The following is a 23,817-nucleotide window of genomic DNA, read 5'->3' as shown; positions in this document are numbered from 1 at the left end:
CAAGGAGAACAAGCGGGAGGTCAGTTTAGCCACATGCTTTCTCGGGGAAACGATGAAGTGGAGGCGTGCCAGGTTAATGCACTTGAACCAGTGAAAGCCCGTAGCCAAGCCCATGAAAAACACTGGGAGGCAGGTAGAGGCTGCAGTGATTTATGGGCCTCTCCTGGAGCCTCCTGGGTAGAGTTCAGCACCTGAACAGGAGCGCTTCCTCTCCTCCCTGGCACATAACACTCAGACACGCCTTGTAGGTTATTGCTGCTCTCTCTCTCTCTCTCTCTCGCTCTTTCTTTTCCCCTCTCATTCGTTAACTCATTATTTCTCACTTTTTTATATATATATATATATATCTCTCTCTCTGTCTATCTGCCTATCTCACTCTTGTTCTTACTTGTTTTCACTCGTTCTCACTCATTCTCTCTCTCCCTGGCCTCTTTCTCTCTGTTATCTCACTCTCTGGTCTCTCTCTCGCTCCCTCTCTGCAAGTTTGTTTCTCACAAACAACAGAGGTTCTTTCCTGTACACTTTTCCCCCCAGATTTATAATCACAATGGTGAACATGACAAGGATAATGCTGATTTAGGATACTGGATAGATGCCAGGATAATTGTTTATGTTGTTTGTTTCTCTCTAGTTTATTTACCCTGGATACTGCATCTGGATTGGCTGATCCAAATAGTCTTAGGGATTTTTCCAACAGCTGGACAGAGATTGTTATTTACAACATTTAATTTGCAAACTATGCAATGCATTCCACCAGATTTACACCTCAACCCCCTTGTGTCCTAGTAAATGATCTGAATGATGAACCGGATCTTTTTTAAACGCTCTTTTTTCCAACGTCCTCTGCGTCAATGTTTTATCCATTCCCCTGATATTCTGTACCATTCATATTTATTTGACTGACTGCTTATTCGGTGTGGGTTTCTCTTCTTTTGGCAGCACAATCCGCATCAGTCGGAAGGGATGGCACATGCTCCTCAACTTCTGTTTCCACACAGCTCTGACCTTCACTGTGTTTGCCGGAGGCATCAATCGAATCAAATACCCCATCATCTGTCAAGCAGTAAGTGCACTGCCTTTTCATTCCTGCCCTCTCAAAGCTCTCCAGGGGAATTGATTATGAATGTCTATTGAGGTGCGCTGTGGCGGTGGTTGTGATGCTCTGTGTGCACGGTGTAGTACTCCTAGCTCTCCTCCTCTCTCTCTCTCCCTCTCTCTCTCTCTCTCTCGCTTGCTCTCCCTCTCTCTCTCTATTGTCCTTCTTTGATGCTCTGATGAATAGGCTCCACCAAGGCTTCGGCACGAACTCCCTACACACGGTGTGAGACAATACAGTTCACTACAGTACACACATGAATGCTACAGCTAGCTAGCTGTCTTCCTGGTTGGCCATATCTATATGCTGTGATGTTGCCTGTCCCTCCAGGTTTCCCGTCCCGGCCCACCAGGGGCTTTGTACCTAGCAGTTTGTTGTCCTAACGAGGGTTTTGTTTTGCCGTCGTCTCAAAGGGGAGTAGGAGTATGGCTGCCGTTACCGCTGTCGGCTATCGGTTGACTCTGCCTGCCTCTGTGGCTGGCAAGTCCATCTCTTAACGTGAGACTGTGAGCGAGAGAAAGACAGAGAGGGGGCAAGAGAGAGAGAGAGATAAAATAGTGAGGGACCGCGAAAGGGGGATAGAGAGAGAGAGAGACACAGGCACCAGCCAGCGCTGCGGGGCCTGTATATGCCTGTGTAGGTTAGCTAACGGGAGTGCTTTCTCTCCTGCTGGGTGCAATAACGCTTGGCTCTGAGACGTTCTAAAACGGAAGAGATCGTGGGAGGTGTGTCATTGTGAGAGGATCCTGCCATAGATACTGTTTTTAGAGGAGAGCGGGGAGGCAGCAAGGGCAGGATAATGTTGGGTTGGCTAATTGAGGCATGAGGGGTGTCCTTGAATCCTTACTTAGATAAAGCAGCTCATTGGAGACACCAGGTAAGAGATGTTTCAGCTTTTAAATACATCTAGAGATCCTAACCTCTCCATCAATCGTTGGCTTAACTGATGCTGAAATCTTAAGAAAACCAAACTCCAGTATGCATGCATATTGTTGTTTTGGGAAGATTGATAGGACGATGATAGGTAGATGGACATAATGGTTGGGGTTAAAATGTCCGGGTTAGCGATAGACTCAATCGTGTCTTGACAAAATAAGGAGTAAGAAGACCAGACACATTGTTACGTTTTGGGAGTTTGATACATCAATTGGAACATGTCAGCCAAGAGAGGATGTCTCTCCTCAGCATGTGGGCATTTAGCTGGCGAGAGATATGTTTTTTCTTTCTTTCTACCTTTCAGTTGAGGTTTCAAAGGCTTCCAACTCATCCTCTATTTATATCAACAGGGCTCTTCTTCTCTCTTCAGAACCAGGCAGAGTCACTTGGGACACTGCTGAGGCCGCTGCCTCTACATCCTGTCCACGAGAAGTTTAGACTTCGTCTTGTTCTAAAACGTAATGAATCCACCTCAATATGGAGCTGCACAGATCTCTGTAGCTCACTTGATCTTATTGAAGCCAACAGTGCCTGGCGTGCTTTGGCTGCCTGTCAGGAGGCTTGGCCTCACAGAGAGACAGCTAGCTAGGCTAGGAGCCTCTGGTTCATGTCACGCCCGTCAAGCGAGTGTCGACAAATACCAATGACACATTTCGGCCAGTGTAACGGCATGAAATGCCCCCCCCCCCTATTGACCAACCTGTTCCCCCGCCGTGCAATGGAGCATTATTACGGCACAATTAGCATATTCCCCATCAGATTCGCTGTCTACATGGATGCATTAGCAACACGTTTATGAGCAGCCATCTTGCCGAGATGCCGCCGCTTGGGAGATGCCTGTAAAGAAACTACTGCAATCGATCAAATCTCCATGCTTCTCACACGCATGTAACTATTACCCATCTCTCAATGTAATCATCACAGCAGGTGTTTATTCTGCACATGCCTCTGGTGCTCCTCACCACTGGGTATTTTTCAGATTTAATCATGTTGCCTAATGTAGAAACGCTGCATTTGTAATGGGTAACAGCCTAAGTTGATTCTTTGGGTCCAGTTTTATTATTTTGGTCCACCCCTCCTCTCATCCCGATGGGTTTGAGGCTGTTACCCTGTTCCCAGCAGTGGTGGCAGTGTCTGGGATGATTACATGGTCGTTCACTGGAGGAGCTGGCTGTAAGGATATGTGTGATCACACACACCCTACCACCCTCCTCCATCCCTCCACCCTCTGCCCCACTTGTGGATAGATCCCTCTCAGGTCCAGCAGGGATCCACTTCCCTCACGGGAACTGCTACTCACCACCTCCTCTGACAGGAAAACTTCAAGGAGCTCTGGAACTGACTCTGGAAGCCTCAGTCAGCACTTAACCACCTTCCACCAATTCTATCCCCTGCCCCTCTCCATCTCTCTCTCTCCCCCATACCTCTCTCTCTTCTCTTTCTCTGCGTCTCCTCCTCCTCTCTCGCTCCCTTCCTCCACCCACTGTTAGGGCTGTGATGGTCATGGAATTTTAGATGATGGTAGTTGGACCGCACGTCACGGACACCGGCGTCTCGCTTCCAGACCTAAACACCTTCTTTGCCAGCTTTGAGGATAATATAGTGCCACCGTCGTGGCCCGCTAATAAGGACTGTCCCCCCCCCCCTCCTTCTCCGTGGCCGACGTGAGTAAGACATTTAAACGTGTTATCCCTTGCAAGGCTGCTGGCCCAGACCATGCGCTGACCGGCTGGCTGGTGTGTTTACGGACATATTCAATCGCTCCCTGTCCCAGTCTGCTATCCCCACATGCTTCAAGATGGCCACCATTGTTCCTGTACCCAAGAAGGCAAATATAACTAAACTCAATGACTACTGCCCCGTAGCACTCACTTCTGTCATCATGAAGTGCTTTGAGAGACTAGTCAAGGATCATATCACTTCCACCTTACCTGCCACCCTAGACCCACTTCAGTTTGCATACCGCCCCAACAGGTCCACAGACAATGCAATCGCCATCACACTGCACACTGCCCTATCCCATCTGGACAAGAGGAATACCTATGTAATAATGCTGTTCATTGACTACAGCTCAGCATTCAACACCATAGTACCCTCCAAACTCATCATTAAGCTGGAGGCCCTGGGTCTCAACCCCGCCCTGTGCAATTGGGTCCTGGACTTTCTGACGGGCAGCCCCTAGGTGGTGAAGGTAGGAAACTCCACTTCGCTGACCCTCAACACTGGGGCCCCACAAGGGTGCATGCTCAGCCCCCTCCTGTACACCCTGTTCACCCATGACTGTGTGGCCATGCATGCCTCCAACTCAATCATCAAGTTTGCAGACGACACAACAGTAGTGGGCTTGATTACCAACAACGACGAGACAGCCTACAGGGAGGAGGTGAGGGCACTCGGAGTGTGGTGTCAGGAAAACAACCTCTCACTCAACGTCAACAAAACAAAGGAGATGATCATGGACTTCAGGAAACAGCAGAGGGAGCACCCCCCTATCCACATCGAAGGGACAGTATTGAAGAAGGTGGCAAGTTTTTTAAGTTCCTCGGTGTACACATCACAGAAAAACTGAAATGGTCCACCCACACAGACAGCGTGGTGAAGAAGGCCCCTCTTCAACCTCAGGAGGCTGAAGAAATTTATCTTGTCACCTAAAACCCTGGCAAACTTTTACAGATGCACAATTAAATAAAGGTGAAATAAATAAATAGACTCATATCACTGGCCACTTTAATAAATAGATCACTAGTCACTTTAAACAATGCCACTTGAATAATGTCAACATCTTACATTACTCATCTCATATGTATATACTGTACTTTATACCATCTATTCCACCTTGGCCATCGCTCATCCATATATTTATATGTACATGTTCTTATTCCATCCCTTTAGATTTGTGTGTATTAGGTAGTTGTTGGGTAATTATTAGATTACTTGTTAGATATTACTGCACTGTTGGAGCTAGAAACACAAGCATTTCGCTACACTCGTATTAACATCTGCTAAACACGTGTATGTGACCAATAACATTTGATTTGATTTTGAGTGAAGGAAAAGCAGCCAAAAAGTGCTCAGCATATGTGGGAACTCTTTCAAGACAGTTGGAAAAGCATTCCAGGTGAAGCTGGTTGAGAAAATGCCTAGAGTGTGCAAAGCTGTCATCAAGGCAAATGGTATTCAGACCCTTTGCTATGAGACTCGAAATTGAGCTCAGCTGCATCCTGTTTCCATTGATCATCCTTGAGATGTTTCTACAACTTGATTGGAGTCCACCTGTGGTAAATGCAATTGACTGGACATGATTTGGAAAGGCACACCCTGTCTATATAAGGTCCCACAGTTGAAAGTGCATGTCAGAGCAAAAACCAAGCCATGAGATCGAAGGAATTGTCCGTAGAGCTCCAAGACAGGATTGTGTCGAGGCACAGATCTAGGAAGGGTACTAAAAAATGTCTGCAGCATTGAAGGTCCCCAAGAACACAGTGACCAAGACTCTTCCTAGAGCTGGCCACTCAGCCAAACTGAGCAATTGGGGGAGAAGGGTCTTGGTCAGGAAGGTGACCAAGAACCCGATGGTCACTGACAGAGCTCTAGAGTTCCTCTGTGGAGATGGGAGAACCTTCCAGAAGGACAACCATCTCTGCAGCACTCCACCAATCAGGTGTGCCAAAAGGCTCCTGAAGATTATCAGACCATGAGAAACAAGATTCTCTGGTCTGATGAAGCCAAGATTGAACTATTTGGCCTGAATGCCAAGTGTCAAGTATGTAAACCTGGCACCATGCCTACGGTGAAGCATGGTAGTGGCAGCATCATGCTGTGGGGATATTTTTCAGCGGCAGTGACTGGGAGACTAGACAGGTTCGAGGCAAAGATGAACGGGGCAAAGTACAGAGATATCCTTGATGAAAACCTGCTGCAGAGCGCTCAGGACCTCAGACAGGGGCGAAGGTTCACCTTCCAACAGGACCACAACTCTATGCACACAGCCAAGACAACGCAGGAGTGACTTCGGGACAAGTTTCTGAATGTCCTTGAGTGGCCCAGCCAGAGCCTGGACTTGAACCCAATTGAACGTCTCTGGAGAGACCTGAAATTAGCTGTGCAGCAACGCTCGCCATCCAACCCGCATTTGGGTATTTTAAATGTGGTCACCCTACTGTCATGAGTACGAAAATGAACCTGCGGGAAAGTGGCCTCCATCAGTTATTCGAGTGCATACGGATGGATGGCAGGTCTTTTCCCCCCTGCCCCTCTTTCTGCCCAGTTTCTGACTCTATGGGTGAGCAAATGCTCACTCCTTGACTCCAGGGCTTGGAGTGGAAAGTGGCATGTAGCAGAAGGTAGAAGGACAATGGAGTAAACTAAAAACAGACATTGCACACACTGGAGTTTTAACAAACCAAACATTGAAATACCGTTATAGAAGGTAAAGTAAAAACCCAAACCGGTCCATGCGTCAGGACCGGTATATAGTAAAAACCGGAATACCGCCCCGCCCTATGATCAATTGATGTTTTACTGATTGCAGTAAAGCTCCGATGATAGAGCTAAATGTGGAATACTCGGAAATGTGTAGTTCTGACTATGCTCTTCAAGACTTGATGGTATTAAAACCAAATAGTTATTAAAACCAAACAGCACGTTGATGTCAATGGTTTTAGCGAAGCTGGGGGGTCTCCTTGCCCCCCAGCAGCCAAATCGAACGCTATAGTGACGTTTTATAGGCTATCGGCTATATCAGACACGTTTCTTCTCCTTTGTTTGCACAGGAAAAAAATTGCCTTTTTATCAGCATATTTCATGCAAAATCGTTTTTTTAATATGACACAAATTACAGGGCTGTCTGCTCTGCTGACCCTGACAAAACAGATCAATAAAAACAACGTTGTCTGATCCATATAATAGGTCTACGAGAAGGGAAGACACAAATACAATATGACATCAATCTAACCTGGAGGAGGAAATTACAGTCCAAAAGTACATTTTCAAGTGGCACTCACCCAAGACTAACCAGGTTTTCCTCCAACCTTTTTTTGCGAGTAAAGTACATGTTGCATTAAAAAAATGTCACGATAGGCCTGATGTAAACAGCAAATGTGTCAGTAAACTTTCCAAATGTCGACAAAACAAAATGCACTAGACAAGGTGGGATCTTTTTGTGTCTGTAAAATTAATTATGTGAGAAATGGCGGTGTAAACGCTTCTATTCACAAATATTTATACAATAACCTTCTTATCGAAGTAGGAGTCACTCGATGACATGTTGTGTGGTCTTCCCACTACGACTCAGGAAAGCATGCCACTTATTAGGCTTCAAATGAAATAAGTTATGATGAACTTCACAGGGTGGTGAAAGTGCAATGATGGATGAGCTTGAAGCTCCTTTCCTATAAATAGAGGGTCTTATTCTGATGACATGATCATCGATGCTTGGCTGCCATTTCACAAATAAAAATACTCTCACTCTTTTGTCCATAATAATATACAGTTGAAGTCGGAAGTTTACATACACTCATGGTGGAGTCATGAAAAATATTTTTTCCACCACTCCACAAATTTATTGTTAAGAAACTGTTGTTTTGGCAAGTTGGTTAGGACAACTACTTTGTGCATGACACAAGTATGGATGTATTTCAAGGCCTACCTTCAAACTCAGTGCCTCTTTGCTTGACATCATGAGAAAATCAAAAGAAATCAGCAAAGACCTCAGAAAATAAATTGTAGACCTCCACAAGTCTGGTTCAACCTTGGGAGAAATTTCCAAACGTCTGAAGGTACGACGTTTATCTGTACAAACAATAGTACACAAGTATAAACACCATGGGACCACGCAGCCGTCATACCGCTCAGGAAGGAGACACCTTCTGTCTCCTAGAGATGAACGTACTTTGGTGCGAAAAGTGCAAATCATTCCCAGAACAACAGCAAACCTTGTGAAGATGCTGGAGGAAACAGGTACCAAAGTATCTATATCCACAGTAAAACGAGTCCTATGTCGACACAACCTGAAAGACCGCTCAGCAAGGAAGAAGCCACTGCCCCAAAACCGTCATAAAAAAGCCAGACTAAAGTTTGCAACTGCACATGGGGACAAAGATTGTACCTTTTGGAGAAATGTCCTCTGGTCTGATGTAACAAAAATGGAACTGTTTGGTCATAATGGCCATCGTTATGTTTGGAGGGAAAGGGGGGATGCTTGCAAGCCAAAGAACACCGTCCCAACCGTGAAGCACGGGGGTGCCAGCATCATGTTCTGGGGATGCATTGCTGCGGGAGGGACTGGTGCACTTCACAAAATAGATGGCATCATGAGGGAGGAAAATTATGTGGATATATTAAAGCAACATCTCAAGACATCAGTCAAGAAGTTAAAGCTTGGTCGCAAATGGGTCTTCCAAATGGACAATGACCCCAAGCATACTTCCAAAGTTGTGGCAGAATGGCTTAAGGACAACAAAGTCAAGGTATTGGAGTGGCCATCACATAGCCCTGATCTCCATCCTATAGAAAATTTGTGGGCAGAACTGAAAAGGTGTGTGCGAGCAAGGAGGCCTACAAACCTGACTCAGTTACACCATCTCTGTCAGGAGGAATGGGCCAAAATTCACCCAACTTATTGTGAGAAGCTTGTGGAAGGCTACCCAAAATGTTTGACCCAAGTTAAACAATTTAAAGGCAATGCTACCAAATACTAATTGAGTGTATGTAAACTTCTGACCCACTGGGAATGTGATGAAAGAAATAAAAGCTGAAATTAAATTGTTCTCTCTACTATTATTCTGACATTTCACATTCTTAAAATAAAGTATCTGCCTAAGACAGGGACTTTTTACTAGGATTTCACTATATAACGCACCAGTTTTTTTGTGACAAAACCATCAGTAAAGTATAAAATGCAACGGAAACCCATTTAACTAAATTCTTTATTCGGTACATGTATGTAAGCACAAACGTTATTTTTATGTGTGCTATGTCATCAAGCACAGCCTTTTATTCACAACAAGTCAATATGATGGGAACACCTCTGGTGGGGAAATGTTTTCTGCAGATTTTAGAATATTCACATGGAAATCTGTCACCAATTGGATGGAAATCTAGCTAGTGATAAAGCGTGAATGTGCGCACTCATCGGGGATATGGCCGATGTTCTCTGCTGGTGCCAATAAGATACTGTTCACTCAATTAAGTTGAGAAATTTGATAACCTTCCCATGTGAACAAAATGCTATAGTTTACTATAGAATACTACAGCACTTACTATAACATCATGTAGTAAACTATAATAATACTATAGGAAATACCACTGTAATGTCCCGCAAAAACACTACACTTTAACTATAGTAAATACTACAGTATTTATACTATAGTTAACTGTAAATACTGCAGTATACTACAGTGTATACTACAGTATTTATACCATACCATATTATTTTTTATGTGGGTAAAAGTCAGATTACAGTATTTTCATTGAATTCACTTTACAGCAATAGCAATTTTCCAAACTATGTTTTCCTTCAACTGCCCTTCAGACTGTAGGCAATGCGATTTAAAACAATCCACAGCTTATTTTTTTTTTTTAAAGAAGCTAATGGTCTTGTGTGGCCAAATCATTATTTCTGGTGTAGTAACCTATTTGGATTGATTTTATTAAGTTCTGTGTAGACAGGAGTTTGCTAATTAGGCTTTATTATCAATGTAATTCAGTTTATGGAAGCACCGGCTATGCCCTTCCCTCACATAGACTTAGACTACTGTGTGTGTGTGTGTGTTTGTGTATACTTACATTATACAGACTAATTGGTCAGAAGAGGGGTAGAAGAAGCCATCTAGACAACCAAGATGTTTTTATTTTTATTTTTTATTTTACCTTTATTTAACCAGGCAAGTCAGTTAAGAACAAATTCTTATTTTCAATGACGGCCTGGGAACAGTGGGTTAACTGCCTGTTCAGGGGCAGAACGACAGATTTGTACCTTGTCAGCTCGGGGGTTTGAACTCGCAACCTTCCGGTTACTAGCCCAACGCTCTAACCACTAGGCTACCCTGCCGCCCCTGTGTGTTAAACATGGGAAGAATACCGGTCTATTAATATTGTATCGGTATTTATTAGAGTAAAGAAAGAAAGCTTTTGTTCGGGCGCCAGGCAGGTATTAACCATGCCGAAAGGAAAAGAGTAGAATAGAGAGAACCACTACCAGACCCACACACATCAGCAGAAGAGACTGCCTAGAGTGTAGCCTGTTTACCAGATAGCCAGTGGAGAAAAAAGAATACACACCATATAAAACCCACATCACAGCACAGGGGTAACCCCAACCCCATTCCAGTATGTCATTTATGTTTGGTAGAGGGTAGGCATCACTTTCTGTTATGGCATTCGGCTTCCTGTAGTCCACACAGAATCGATATCCACCATCTTTCTTAGGAATCAGGACAACCGGAGAAGCCCATCCGGAAAAAGAAGGTTCCACAATTCCATTCTCCAACATGCTTTTGAGCTGTTCATTGAGAATGGCCAGTTTGGCGGGGGACAGCCTGTAGGGACGCTGCTTAATGGGGACCTCATGCCGGGTATAGATTTTGTGTTTGAAGACGGTTGTACGGCCGAGTGTAAGAGTACAGACCTCACTGTTCACGTCCAACATCTGGGATAGCTGCCACCTTTCATCATCCGACACACATGCCTGTTCCACCGCTTGTTTGATGTAGAAATCAGCATCAGGTTTGCTTTTGCTCTCGGGTAGAAGGGGGGGGTACGGCGGTAATCAGGGTGCTAGTTGGGTTCTCAGACTTCACTGGTGGAACATGTTTTTGTCTTTGTCTCTTTATATTTTCTCGGTCTCTGACTTGACCTTGTCCGGACTCTGCATAATGTAGCAGGCTCCAACCTGAAATCAGTGCATTACCAGGTTGAAATGGATGAGGCTGAGAATAGTCAGAGTGCAGCCGATAGGAGGGTTCGGACATCGAGATGGTCAGTCCACTGAAGAACAGGAAGTCTAGGCCAAGGACTACAGCAAATGCAAGGCTTGAATCTGCAAGAATAGCCACAGGAAGGTTAATAGTCTCACCATGCAGTTTTATTATTATACTAATCCAGCCCAAGGGAGTGGTAGGTTCTCCATTGGCCAAGTACAATGGTCCCTCCTCCCATGTTCGTAGCTCCTCATGAGGTAATGCCATGTTCTGCCACAGGGCCTCTTGCATCAGGGTGTAAGATGCCCCTGTGTCGATTATGGCCTTCCCTCTCCAGTTCCTAACAGTCAGAGGAACCAATAGTTGTTGCGGAATAGGAATAAGACCGCTAGCTGTGCTGTCTAAAGGCTTCATGGTGGGCATTAAGGCTGACCCAATTGTATGCAAGCCACCACGCCTGTCTAGACTTTCAGTCTTCGGTCCTTTCTGACCTTTTCCTGAATCCTGACGCTGGACATAGAGCGGGCAAGAATCTGGAGGATGTTGGACTTTACACCTCCAACACATAACTGGACATTTGTCCTGGATCTTGGGTACAAATATCTGAGACGGTTTAGCCCCAGGAGAGTTATTGGTATACTGGGATGAGGGAACCGGGTTTTTAGTTTGGAGGTGGCGCTTCCAGTCCTTCTCAAACTGAGTCCCAAGACGCACCAGATCATCCACATTTTGCACACGTTCTCAAAGTTGACTAGCAAGGCGGGGAACCATGTTCTTAAGAAGGAGTTTGACCATCTCCTGCTCAGTAATGTCAGCCTTCCATCTCCTACATAGAACTCGATAGGAGAAGGCAAAGTCCCGTATTGGCTCTGCTTCACCCTGGACTCTGTTACGAACACGTTCCGCCAGTTCATCCCCATAGTCCTCTGAGAGGAAGGCTAAGAGGAATATTTTTTGAAACTCCTCCCAGGTTGACACATGTTCACGGGCTATCTCCCACCAGTCTCTTGCTGTACCATGGAGAACACTGCGGAGGGTGGCAAGAACCTCCAAGTCAGTAAGGGGCCGGATAGAAAGAAAATCATTACACTTAGATAAGAAAAACAGTGGATCAACATCATCTTCTGGGCTGCCAAAAGTGGGGAAAAGGAGTTTGATAGGGAGGGAGCGCTCTAGAGGAGGCATGACAGTGGCAGCGGGAGTTCTGTTGTTTAACAGTATCTTCAGAGGGGTTTTTGTAGTACTACCTGTTCCTATTACCTTACTGGCCAAGCCAGTGGCAGAGGTAAAACCTGAGGGAGGTGCAGAAGATTTGTCCAGAAGGGAAAAGCACTGCATTACCTCCTGGTGCAGCCCTTCCAGTTGAAGGTCTGTGGCCTTCTGTGCTTTTTCCATCTCATTAACGGTGTCCTTTTGAGTCTGTTCAATCAATAATCGTAGTTCCCCTGTGAGAGAGTTCATCATGTCCTCCATAACTTCCTTCAGATAAGAACACACTCCCTTCACAACAGAGGCTGACTCCTCTGCTCTCTGTTTTTGTTCCTCCTCAAGAAAGATTATGACTTGATGATGGTTAGTTTCCATTTGTGTTTTGAACCGGTGCAGTTTTCCTTGAATATCCTGCTTCAGAGAATCTTGTAAATATTTCTGTCTCTGAACAATTTGTTGTTGGTTTTCCTCCATTTGACAGGGAAGGTAATCCAACCTGCGCTGCACATCTGTCTGATGAGCCTCCACACATTCACTGAGTTTGCGAATGGCGTTCTCCTGCATTGTCAAACTATGATTGATGTATATCCATTGATGTTCCAGTTGTCCAGGGATCACAGAGACACCTCTCCCAGTCTCTCTGGACAGGGTAACCGGAAGGGTTTGAGGGGAGGGTAATGGTGGAGATGTTATAGGTGAGCCAGAAACCTGGGGATTAGGGTCAGTGCTATCCAACTCCATTAGTTCATCAAGTCCTTCCACAATGAAAGAATCCCGAACATGATTACCATCAGGTGTGTCCACATTGACACAGTATGGGGTTCCAACAAAAGACATGATTCAACCTTGTGCGGATAGTGTCATGGGTGTTTCTCTTCAAGTCCCTGTTTGGGCGCCAATTCTGTAGCGGTATTTATTAGAGAGGGGTAAAGAAAGCTTTTGTTCGGGCGCCAGGCAGGTATTAACCATGCCGAAAGGAAAAGAGTAGAATAGAGAGAACCACTACCAGACCCACACACATCAGCAGAAGAGACTGCCTAGAGTGTAGCCTGTTTACCAGATAGCCAGTGGAGAAAAAAGAATACACACCATATAAAACCCACATCACAGCACAGGGGTAACCCCAACAAGAATACCTCATACAACAATACTAATAATGGCAGAGCAATTCAACAGCAACTGCATACAAGAATAAACCCAGTCATCAACATAGGATTTGCAATAATCTGTATTATTTTCTAGTGGATGAGTGCAGAGGGTATGAATGTGGGGGGTGTTCATCGACACAACAAAGGCCTTAAAAATGTCCAGTCTTCTCGGCCACATGTCATTAGTACATCTCAATACAGTTCACATAACAATACACAATTTGCAAGCAACCTCCCTTTTAACTGAAATGTCCAAATACTTCTGGCAGGGCAATAATAGTCCAGCTCTAATGAACTTCAATGGGAAGTGCATTGGAAAAATAGAGAGTCTGTTGCAGGGTAAAGCACTGGAACGATAGAGGGAAGAGAAAAAGAGAAAGAGAACAAGAGAGATCTTAGCTGTGGTCTTCAGGCGTGCAGGTGTACTGTCTGACTGTCCGATGGTTTGTATGTTAAAGCTTCGCAACAATGTTGCTACTAATCCATGCGATCCATAACGGGCGCGGTCCCAAACGAAAACAACCACGACCTAGAGCGATTACACCGATGATTGAGTTAAACACTCTATAAACTACACACGCTGAAAACAAACAACACTTCTGCAGCACAGCACACACAATCAAACTGTCGCGCCACCAAAGAGCCCCTCCCCAAAGAGCTGAACGAGCTCTCTTTATTTTCTCCTTCCTTACTGCTCATGCGCTCTTAAAGTGGCAGTGTACGGTGAAGGCTCCGTGCAGATTTCGCCACAATATCAAACAAACAGAATGAGCATTTGTAATTTTACATGTGTGTTTGTGGGTGGGTGGGTTGGTGGGTGGACTGGTTGTGCTTGCTGAGGGCATTTATCAGCCAGTGGTCCTCTTATTCCCTCCAATCTATTCTCCCCCATCTTTCTATCTCTCCTCATCCCTCTCTGCCTACTACTCTCTTTCCCTCCCCCTGCCCTCCATCGTTCCTTCCTTTCTCTCTCCTGTGTGTGTGTGTGTGTGTGTGTGTGTGTGTGTGTGTGTGTGTGTGTGTGTGTGTGTGTGTGTGTGTGTGAGACGAGGGACAGGCGCTAAGCCACATTTCTCTCTCTCCCCCTCAACTACGTTAGCGGACTAGCTAAAAACAGCGATTCTAAATGCAGTCTCAATTGCTGCATATCAAATTGTTCCTAAGAATCTGAGGTTTAAGTTTATTGAAGTTTATTTTAATTTTGGGCCTATTGAGTGGGGCAGTAGTCTAAGGCACTGATCCGTGCTAGAGGCGTCACTACAGATCCGGGTTCAATCCTGGGCTGTGTCGCAGCCATCCGCGACCCATGAGGCGACGCGCAATTGGCCCCGTCGTCCGGGTTAGGGGAGCTTTTGGACGGCTGGAATGTCCTTGTCCCATCGCACTCTAGCGACTCCTTGTGGCGGCCGGGTGCATGCATGCTGGCTTCGGTCGCCTCGGACCCATTGGTGTAGCTGGTTTTCGGGTTAAGCGAGCAGTGTGTCAAGAAGCAGTGCAGGTTGGCAGGGTCGTGTTTCGGAGGATGCATGGCTCTCAACCTTCGCCTCACCCGAGTCCGCACGGAAGTTGCAGAGATGGGACAAGACTGTAACTACCAATTGGGGAGAAAAAAGTGTGAAGTACATTTACACACTTTATTCACAACATACAAAAAAAATATTTATGCAAAACAAACCTATTTAAATCACCAGTTTATCATAATAAGCACGAGCGACAAACAGTATAATTCTCACTCAGCGTCCAGATTTTGTCACGTGACCTAACCCTCTGCCATAGGAGCAAAGCAGGAAGTAAAATGTGTGCTCTGATTTGTTGATTCAACTCAACTGACATTACAAAAAAGACATTCTATTGCAAGAGCTACCATCATCAGTTAACATAATTTCTATGACATTCTACATTACCATGGAAATTATTGCATCACAATATCAGGCAGCCGTTGCTAGTGTACCCGTGAGTTTAACAGTCAAATTGCAAGGGTTAGAGGTTCCAAGCCTGTTCTATTAATTTTATTTATATGTGTGCTGATGCTACATTGTGGTCACTTCAGTCAGATGTTCGTTCGACGAATAGGGAAAAAAAAAGATTCAGTTATGACGGTTATTTTATTTCCATGCCGGTCTTCATCCATAACCGTCAGTTATACGGTAATTGTGCCAGCTCTACCTCACTGTCACTCTCTTGTGAATGTGCTGTTCATATCTTCTTGAGGTCAAGGACTGGTTCAGTGTGTGGCAATAAGACTCACTCCCTGAAATGTTTTTACTTGGGTTCCATTCCATCCTACCGTAGTGGTTGTTTGTCCATTCAGCCAGCATTCCTTTCAGTCCAAAGCGTGTGGGTTAGAGCTATGATTGAATCGCAGACCACCACCTACTCACTGTGTGCTTCTTCCACCATTAACCAGCCTCAAGGTTATTTCTAATCAGTATCATGTCTGACTCCTGTATGACTCCTTTAGTCCCTGTAGAGTTGGTTAAGCCTAGCAGACTGGAGCGAGTTATTTGATTGGATGCCTCTTAGTGTTGGGTCTGCTGAGCAAACTGAGGAGTGTGATTGGGAAAAGAAAGACAATGAATTTCAAATTTTCTCTCTCTCTTTCCTATTTTCTCACTCTTTTTCTCTCCCCTTTAGCTGTCTTTATTTCTCCTGATAAAGCCTCAAAACAATGCGAGATCAATTCCCTTTCAAGCCTAATTCATGAATATAAGAACAGGAAGAGGGTGGAATACAATGTCTGCTGGAAAACAAGCATCACATTTTGTAAAGAGCATTGTAGACGTGACTGACATTCATATTGTTGTTTATTGTTGACGGCTCAAGGTAACTGTCCTGAGTCCTCTAACGGTGTTGATGATGGGTGTGTCCCCAAGTACGCCTGCGCGCACACCATTTTGCATGAGTTTAAAAGAGCAATCACCGCTCCTGCTGGGATTGATCTTTGGAAAGACACTTGAAGTGACATTGATGACATGCTCGTTGTGTCTGGTAAAAGAACTCTCTCTGTGAGTCAACAAGTGGAAGTGAGGGGGACATGAAGAATGTGAAGACGAGCCTTCTATGATGTGAAAATGGAAACAGTGAGTGACCCGTGTCTGTCTGTGTCTCCTGGTGCAGGTTGGCATGGTGTTACACTACTCGTCCCTCTCCACCATGCTGTGGCTGGGGGTGATGGCCCGGAACATTTACAAGCAGGTGACCAAAAAGCCCCTTCAACACCAGGACAGTGACCCGCCTACTCACCCCAAACAGCCCATGTTGAGGTAAACACAATCCTCCTCTCTGGGTGACCCCTTGTGTGTGTGTGTGTGTGTGTGTGTGTGTGTGTGTGTGTGTGTGTGTGTGTGTGTGTGTGTGTGTGTGTGTGTGTGTGTGTGTGTGTGTGTGTGTGTGTGTGTGTGCGTGCATGCAGTATATGTGTACGCATGCCTGCTTGTCTACACGTGCAGCTGATCGTGCTTGTTGTGAATGTGCTGTTGGTATCTTTTTTAGGTCAAGGATTGGTTCGGTGCACAATTCTATGCTTTCTTATTTCATTTCTTTCCCTGCTATACTGTATGCCTCATGCGAAGATGCCTGTACAAATCTGTACACAGTAGTATTGGCCTGGTATTTTTTCCCGTGCTTATTAAATCTTCATTCCCACTTAATTCAAGCCTTTGGATACTGCTTCTCTTTTATTAGAGGGTGTGGATTTTGAACCTTTGTCTTAACCTTTCTGTAATGTTCTGTTTTTGAAACGCTGTTAGCTACAGAGAGAATAATCATTAGCCTTGTAGTTTAGTAGGTTCAAATTCATGTTGTATTGTATTGTCAAATGCACAAGTACAGCGAAATGCTTGACTTGCAAGCCCTACCACCCAACAGTGCAGTAAGCAATATCGAAATAGTATAGCTAATAAATATATAGTAAAGAAAACACAAATAATAAGAAATGAGAGAGGCAGCTATATACAGGGTCCGTGCCAATACCAAATGTACAATGTGCATTACTGGAGTATTTGAGGTTGATATGTACATGATAAATAAGGATGATAAATAATAATAATAATAATACTAAACAGTATGGCAGCAGCATAAGTGGTGTGTGTGTGTGTGTGTGTGTGTGTGTGTGTGTGTGTGTGTGTGTGTGTGTGTGTGTGTGTGTGTGTGTGTGTGTGTGTGTGTGTGTGTGTGTGTGTGTGTGTGTGTGCAAGACTAAGGGTAGGCATGATAGGCGGAGATACATGTAAACAGGGATGAAATGTGACTAGTAGCAGGAATATGTAAATACTTATGGTAATATATGAGTGGTAATATATACATGTAAACAGGAGTAATAGTGACCAGTAGCAGGATAAATAGACGCCAGAAGGTGATACAACCAGTCAGGATGCTTTCGATGGAGCAGCTGTAAAAGTTCCTCAGGATCTGAGGGGCCATGCTAAATTGTTTCAGCCTCCTGATGGAGAAGAGGAATTGCTGTGCCTACTTCCCGATGGTACTGGTGTGTGAGGGCCATGATAAGTCCTCAGTGATGTGGACACCAAGGAACCTGAAGGTTACTTGAAATGAAGGATAGTATAAGCAAGACATGCTCGGTAGATTCTGTATAAACCTTAGTTGTGTGTGTCTGTTTTTTAATGTTCTTCTAATAGCACGATTACCATGGGTTTCACTTGGAGAGTTACTGGTTCATTTATCTGAAGAGGAGTCTGTAGCTAGTTTCCCACTTTTTGGCTTTGTTCACTTCGTGCACTTTATTGTAGTACTACTGTCACTGCACCGAATGTATACAGTTTGGCTCTTCATTAGCTAGTGTTTCTCTTACACTTACTAATGTCAGTAAGTAAAATGTTGAACTTGAGTCACTCTCTGCTTTAAGGAAGAACTTTTAGTTTGAATAATATGACACACCATTTGGAAATGACTGATTAATACCCTAGATTGCTGGGAGCTGAGGATATTCTTTTTAATCAAACCCATTTCAGAAATGGGGCCTGTTCAATTTAGAGACTCCTGTTAGTGTGGTAGAGATGCCATTCAACGAGCTGTCTGCTGCTTAGCAACTATCACTAAGCGTGGAGGTAGGGAGGGAGAAGATACTGACATTTGTCCAGGGAACATGTGTTGATTAACATCATCATATGCATTATCATCTCACGGTCATTATCACTTTCACAATCACTGTTCAGCATCTTGTCATCACTATAACCGTAGGAAATGGAGGGGAAGCCACTGTGGAAAATGTATCTCACAGGACGTGTCGGTTCGTTGGCAGGATAACAAATTACGGTGACGGTGCGAGGATGGTTTGCAAACTGACATGTTACACATGTGACCAAATTAAATATATTCAAAACTCAACTACAGGGAACAAGTCTGAGAGTCTGTGCCAAGTAGTAGGTGACTGATGGGTCAGAGTAAACTATAGAGGTACTCATACTATCACCCTCCGTTTTCTTCTTCTTATGATTTTGAGTCCAAGTACCTATTGAGGTAGACAGAGGAAGTTGTTTGGTTTCGATGATGATAAATGGGTTTGGTTTGTGTGTTGGCTGAGTCCTCTGGCTGAGACTGCTTTGCTGGGAGAGAGTGAGAGAGGGAAGAGCAATAGCGGCGAGAGAAATGAAATAGTGTTGATCCGGCGAAAGGAGAGAGAGAGCAGATTTAAACTATTACCTGTTACCATGGTGCCCACCCAAGGCTCGACACAATTGCCTCAATCGCCTGTGAGCCTGCTGAGCCTGCATTGTACGTCAGCTTTCAGAGCTGTGACCTTATCACCAATCTCAATCTGTTTAACGTTTGATCTTGACTTTAAGAAAAATGGCGCCGGAGGAGATGGCCGCCGTTTTACGGTCTCCTAACCAATTGTGGGGGTTTTTCACGATATTTGTAAATTATTTTGTACATAATGTTTCTGCAACCATATCTTACGGTAGAAAAGAGCTTCTACATAGTACATACAGGACAGCGATCACTCACCTCGGATTAGACAAAGATTTTTTCAACAACAACAACAGCAGCAAGCAGGACTCACACGATAATCTCCAAACACCCCACAGGGCAGACATCCCAATTATTCTCAAAAGGAAGCGACGCAGAGGAAGTAGAGCCGGATGCCTCGTCCGGACCCGCAGAAGGCAAATTGGAAAGCTGCCGTTACCATCAATATTACTCGCCAACGTGCAATCATTGGACAATAAACTAGATGAGGTACGGTCACGAATATTCTACCAACGGGACATCAAAAACTGTCATATCCTATGTTTCACGGAATCGTGACTGAATGACGACATAGATATTCACCTAGCGGGATACACGCTGCACCGGCTAGATAGAACAGCACACTCCGAGACGAGGGGAGGCGGTCTGTGCATATTTGTAAATATGCACGAAATCTAAGGAAGTCTCTAGATTTTGCTCGCCTGAAGTAGAGTATATTGTGATAAATTGCAAGCCACACTACTTGCCTAGAGAGTTCTCAGCTATACTTTTTGTGGCTGTTTATTTATCACCACAATCAGATGCTGGCACTAAGACTGCACTCAGTCAGCTGTATAAGGAAATAAGCAAACAGGAAACCATTCACCCAGAGGCGGCGCTCCTAGTGGCCAGAGACTTTAATTCCAGGGAAACTTAAATCAGTTCTACCAAATCTCTATCAACATGTTAAATGTGCAACCAGAGGGAAAACAATTCTAGATCATCTGTACTCCACACACAGAGACACGTACAAAGCTCTCCCTCGCCCTCCATTTGGTAAATCCGACCACAACTCTATCCTCCTGATTCCTGCTTACAAGCAAAAATGAAAGCAGGAAGCACCAGTGACTCGGTCTATAAAAAAAAGGGTCAGATGAAGCAGATACTAAACTACAGGACTGTTTTGCTAGCACAGACTGGAACATGTTCCGGGATTCTTCCGATGACATTGAGGAATACACCACATCAGTCACTGGCTTTATCAATAAGTGCATTGAGGACGTCTTCCCCACAGTGACTGTACGTACATACCCCAACCAGAAGCCATGGAATAGGGGCAACATTTGCACTGAGCTAAAGGGTAGAGCTGCCGCTTTCAGGGTGCGGGACTCTAACCTGGAAGCTTACAAGAAATCCTGCTATGACCTGCGACGAACCATCAAACAGGCAAAGCGTCAATACAGGGCTAAGATTGAATCATACTACACAGGCTCCGACGATTTTCGGATGTGGCAGGGCTTGCAAACTATTACAGACTACAAAGGGAAGCACAGCCGCGAGCTGCCCAGTAACACGAGCCTACCAGATGAGCTAAATCACTTCTATGCTCGTTTCGAGGCAAGCAACACTGGGGCATGCATGAGAGCATCAGCTGTTTCAGACGACTGTGTGATCACGCTCTCCGTAGGCAAGGTGAGTAAGACGTTTAAACAGGTCAACATATACAAGGCTGCGGGGCCAGACGGATTACCAGGACGTGTGCTCCGGGCATGTGCTGACCAACTGGCAGGTGTCTTCACTGACATTTTCAACATGTCCCTGATTGAGTCTGTAATACCAACATGCTTCAAGCTGACCACCATAGTCCCTGTGCTCAAGAACACAAAGGCAACCTGCCTAAATGACTACAGACCCGTAGCACTCACGTCTGTAGCCATGAAGTGCTTTGAAAAGCTGGTAATGGCTCACATCAACACCATTATCCCAGAAACCCTAGACCCACTCCAATTTGCATACTGCCCCAACAGATCCACAGATGATGCAATCTCTACTGTACTCCACACTGCCCTTTCCCACCTGGACAAAAGGAACACCTATGTGAGAATGCTATTCATTGACTACAGCTCAGCGTTCAACCCCATAGTATCCTCAAAGTGCATCACTAAGCTAAGGAACCCGGGACTAAACAACTCCCTATGCAACTGGATCCTGGACTTCCTGACGGGTCACCCCCAGGTGGTGAGGGTAGGTAGCAACATATCTGCCACACTGATCCTCAACACTGGAGCTCCCCAGGGGTGCATGTTCAGTCCCCTCCTGTACTCCGTGTTCACCCACGACTGCATGGCCAGGCACGAGACCAACACCATCATTAAGTTTGCAGATGACACAACAGTGCCTGATCACCGATAACGACGAGACTGCCTATAGGGAGGTCAAATATCTGGCCGGGTGGTGCCAGAATAACAACCTACACCTCAACGTAACCAAGACTAAGGGGATCATTGTGGACTACAGGAAAAGGAGCACTGAGCATGTCCCCATTCCCATCAACGGGGCTGTAGCAAGGCACTTCAGAGGGTAGTGTTTACGGCCCAATACATCACTGGGGAAAGCTGCCTGCCATCCAGGACCTCTACACCAGGCGGTGTCAGAGGAAGGCCCTAAAAATAGTCAAAGACCCCAGCCAACCCAGTCATAGACGGTTCTCTCTACTACCGCATGGCAAGCGGTACCGGAGTGCCAAGTCCAAGGACAAAAATGCTTCTCAACATTTTTTATCCCCAAGCCATAAGACTTCTGAACAGGTAACCAATGGTTACCTGGACTATTTGCATTGTGTGCCCCCTCCCCCCAAACCCTATTTTACGCTGCTGCTACTCTCTGTTTATCTTATATGCATAGTCACTTTAACCATACATCCGTGTACATACTACCTCAATTGGCCCGACCAACCAGTGCTCCCGCACATTGGCTAACTGGGCTATCTGCGTTGTGTCCCACCTCCCGCCAACCCCTCCTTTTACGCTACTGCTACTCTCTGTTCATCATATCATCATATATGCATAGTCACTTTAACTATACCTAGTCTTATTTTCAATAAGCTGCTTGCCTATTGTCCTGTAGCCCATCCCAGCCTTGTGCAGGTCTACAATTTTATCCCAGATGTCCTTACACAGCTCTCTGATCTTGGCCATTGTGGAGAGGTTGGAGTCTGTTTGATTGACTGTGTGGATAGGTGTCTTTTATACAGGTAACGAGTTCAAACAGGTGCAGTTAATACAGGTAATGAGTGGAGAACAGGAGGGCTTCTTAAAGAAAAACTAACAGGTCTGTGAGAGCCGGAATTCTTACTGGTTGGTAGGTGATCAGATACTTATGTCATGCAATAAAATGCAAATGAATTACTTAAAAATCATACAATGTGATTTTCTGGGATTTTGTTTTAGATTCCGTCTCTCACAGTTGAAGTGTACCTATGATAAAAATTACAGACCTCTACATGCTTTGTAAGTGGGAAAACCTGCAAAATCGGCAGTGTATCAAATACTTGTTCTCTCCACTGTACATACTACCTCAATCAGACTGACTAACCAGTGTATGTATATAGCCTTGCTACTCTTTTTTTCAAATGTATTTTTACTGTTGTTTTATTTCTTTACTTACCTACACACACACACGCATATCTTTTTTTCGCACAAGTGATTTTGAAGTTTGAACAATTCTTCAACCAATTCTTCAACCAGGCTTGATGAGCTTGCTAAAATTGTTAATAATAAAGTTAGCTACAGGTAACTTCCAAAGTAAAGATAACACTTGAGTAAATTAGGGACACACAGTATATTGAAAGCAGGTACTGTACTTTCACACAGGTGTGGTTTCTGAGTTTAATTAACATCCCATCATGCTTAGGGTCATGTATTAAAATGCTCAGTGTGTGTAAAATTCTATCAACAAATGATGGAATTTCTCATGGAAGAATGAATTACAGACACTTGTAGAATCTATGCCAAGGCGCATTGAAGCTTTTCTGGCTCGTGGTGGCCCAACACCCTATTAAGACACCTTTTTTTTATGTTGGTGTGTCGTTTATTTTGGCAGTTACTTGTAACATTTTCTCAGAGCTTCCCGAAAACTCCGATAGCACGTGAACGCAACATTACTCATTATGCTTGGCATCAGCTTTGGGACAGTGAGAAACTCCTTGCTCGCAGGAGGAAAGTGCTGTGTGTGCGCTTTGCCGATCACAACTCTACTGTGTAACTCAATTTGAGCAAATTCGACAGGAAAGCCTGTTGGACTAAGATAGGTTGACGCGTGGTGATGGGAGACAGACGGACAGATAGCACACCAGCACCAGGTTCACCATAGAAACTTGAAGATGGTAATGCCATTGTGTCGTTAAAGATATGTTGCCCACAGGCTTTGACACTTTACTCAAGGAGAACTGTCGAACATTTGAAGTCACAACGGTAAAGGAAGTAACTTCCCAGCTGGCACATTACGTTCTCTGGATGTTCATCTGTTCATGGTATCAGTTTGGTTCTGGGAACCTTCCTCTTGCATCATTCTTTCATTTGAAGATGCTTCATGGAAAATCTTGAATAAAAAGTTGATTACACCCTCCTTTTCAAGTGTTGTATGGTACAATATATGAATTCCAGGTAGCCTGTAATGTCAACATTAGGTATTCGGTGCACATTCCTACATGAACCATCTGCAGCTGGATGCCAGTGAAAGTCAATGAGGACAAAGACCCTCAGCCTCTCTTCACACTCCTCGACCACCTGCGCAGCACAGGGAGGGTGATTTCTGGAATTTT

At 44.8% G+C, this 23,817-nt stretch overlaps 1 protein-coding gene across 2 annotated transcripts in view; it reads left to right on the top strand.

Moving 5' to 3' along the window:
* Positions 1 to 23,817, top strand: part of LOC139381422 (adhesion G protein-coupled receptor A3-like) — a 261,482-nt gene that overhangs the window by 220,269 nt on the left and 17,396 nt on the right. For both annotated transcript variants that reach the window (XM_071124932.1, XM_071124931.1), the window contains exons 16-17: positions 940 to 1,063; positions 16,425 to 16,570. In XM_071124932.1, coding sequence (XP_070981033.1) covers positions 940 to 1,063; positions 16,425 to 16,570 — 270 coding nt within the window. The remainder of the gene's footprint in view (positions 1 to 939; positions 1,064 to 16,424; positions 16,571 to 23,817) is intronic.

This window comes from Oncorhynchus clarkii, chromosome 23, assembly GCF_045791955.1.
Source record: "Oncorhynchus clarkii lewisi isolate Uvic-CL-2024 chromosome 23, UVic_Ocla_1.0, whole genome shotgun sequence".
NCBI lineage: Eukaryota > Metazoa > Chordata > Actinopteri > Salmoniformes > Salmonidae > Oncorhynchus > Oncorhynchus clarkii.
Note: the sequence above shows the minus strand (reverse complement) of the source record. Positions and strands in the feature narration are given on the sequence as shown.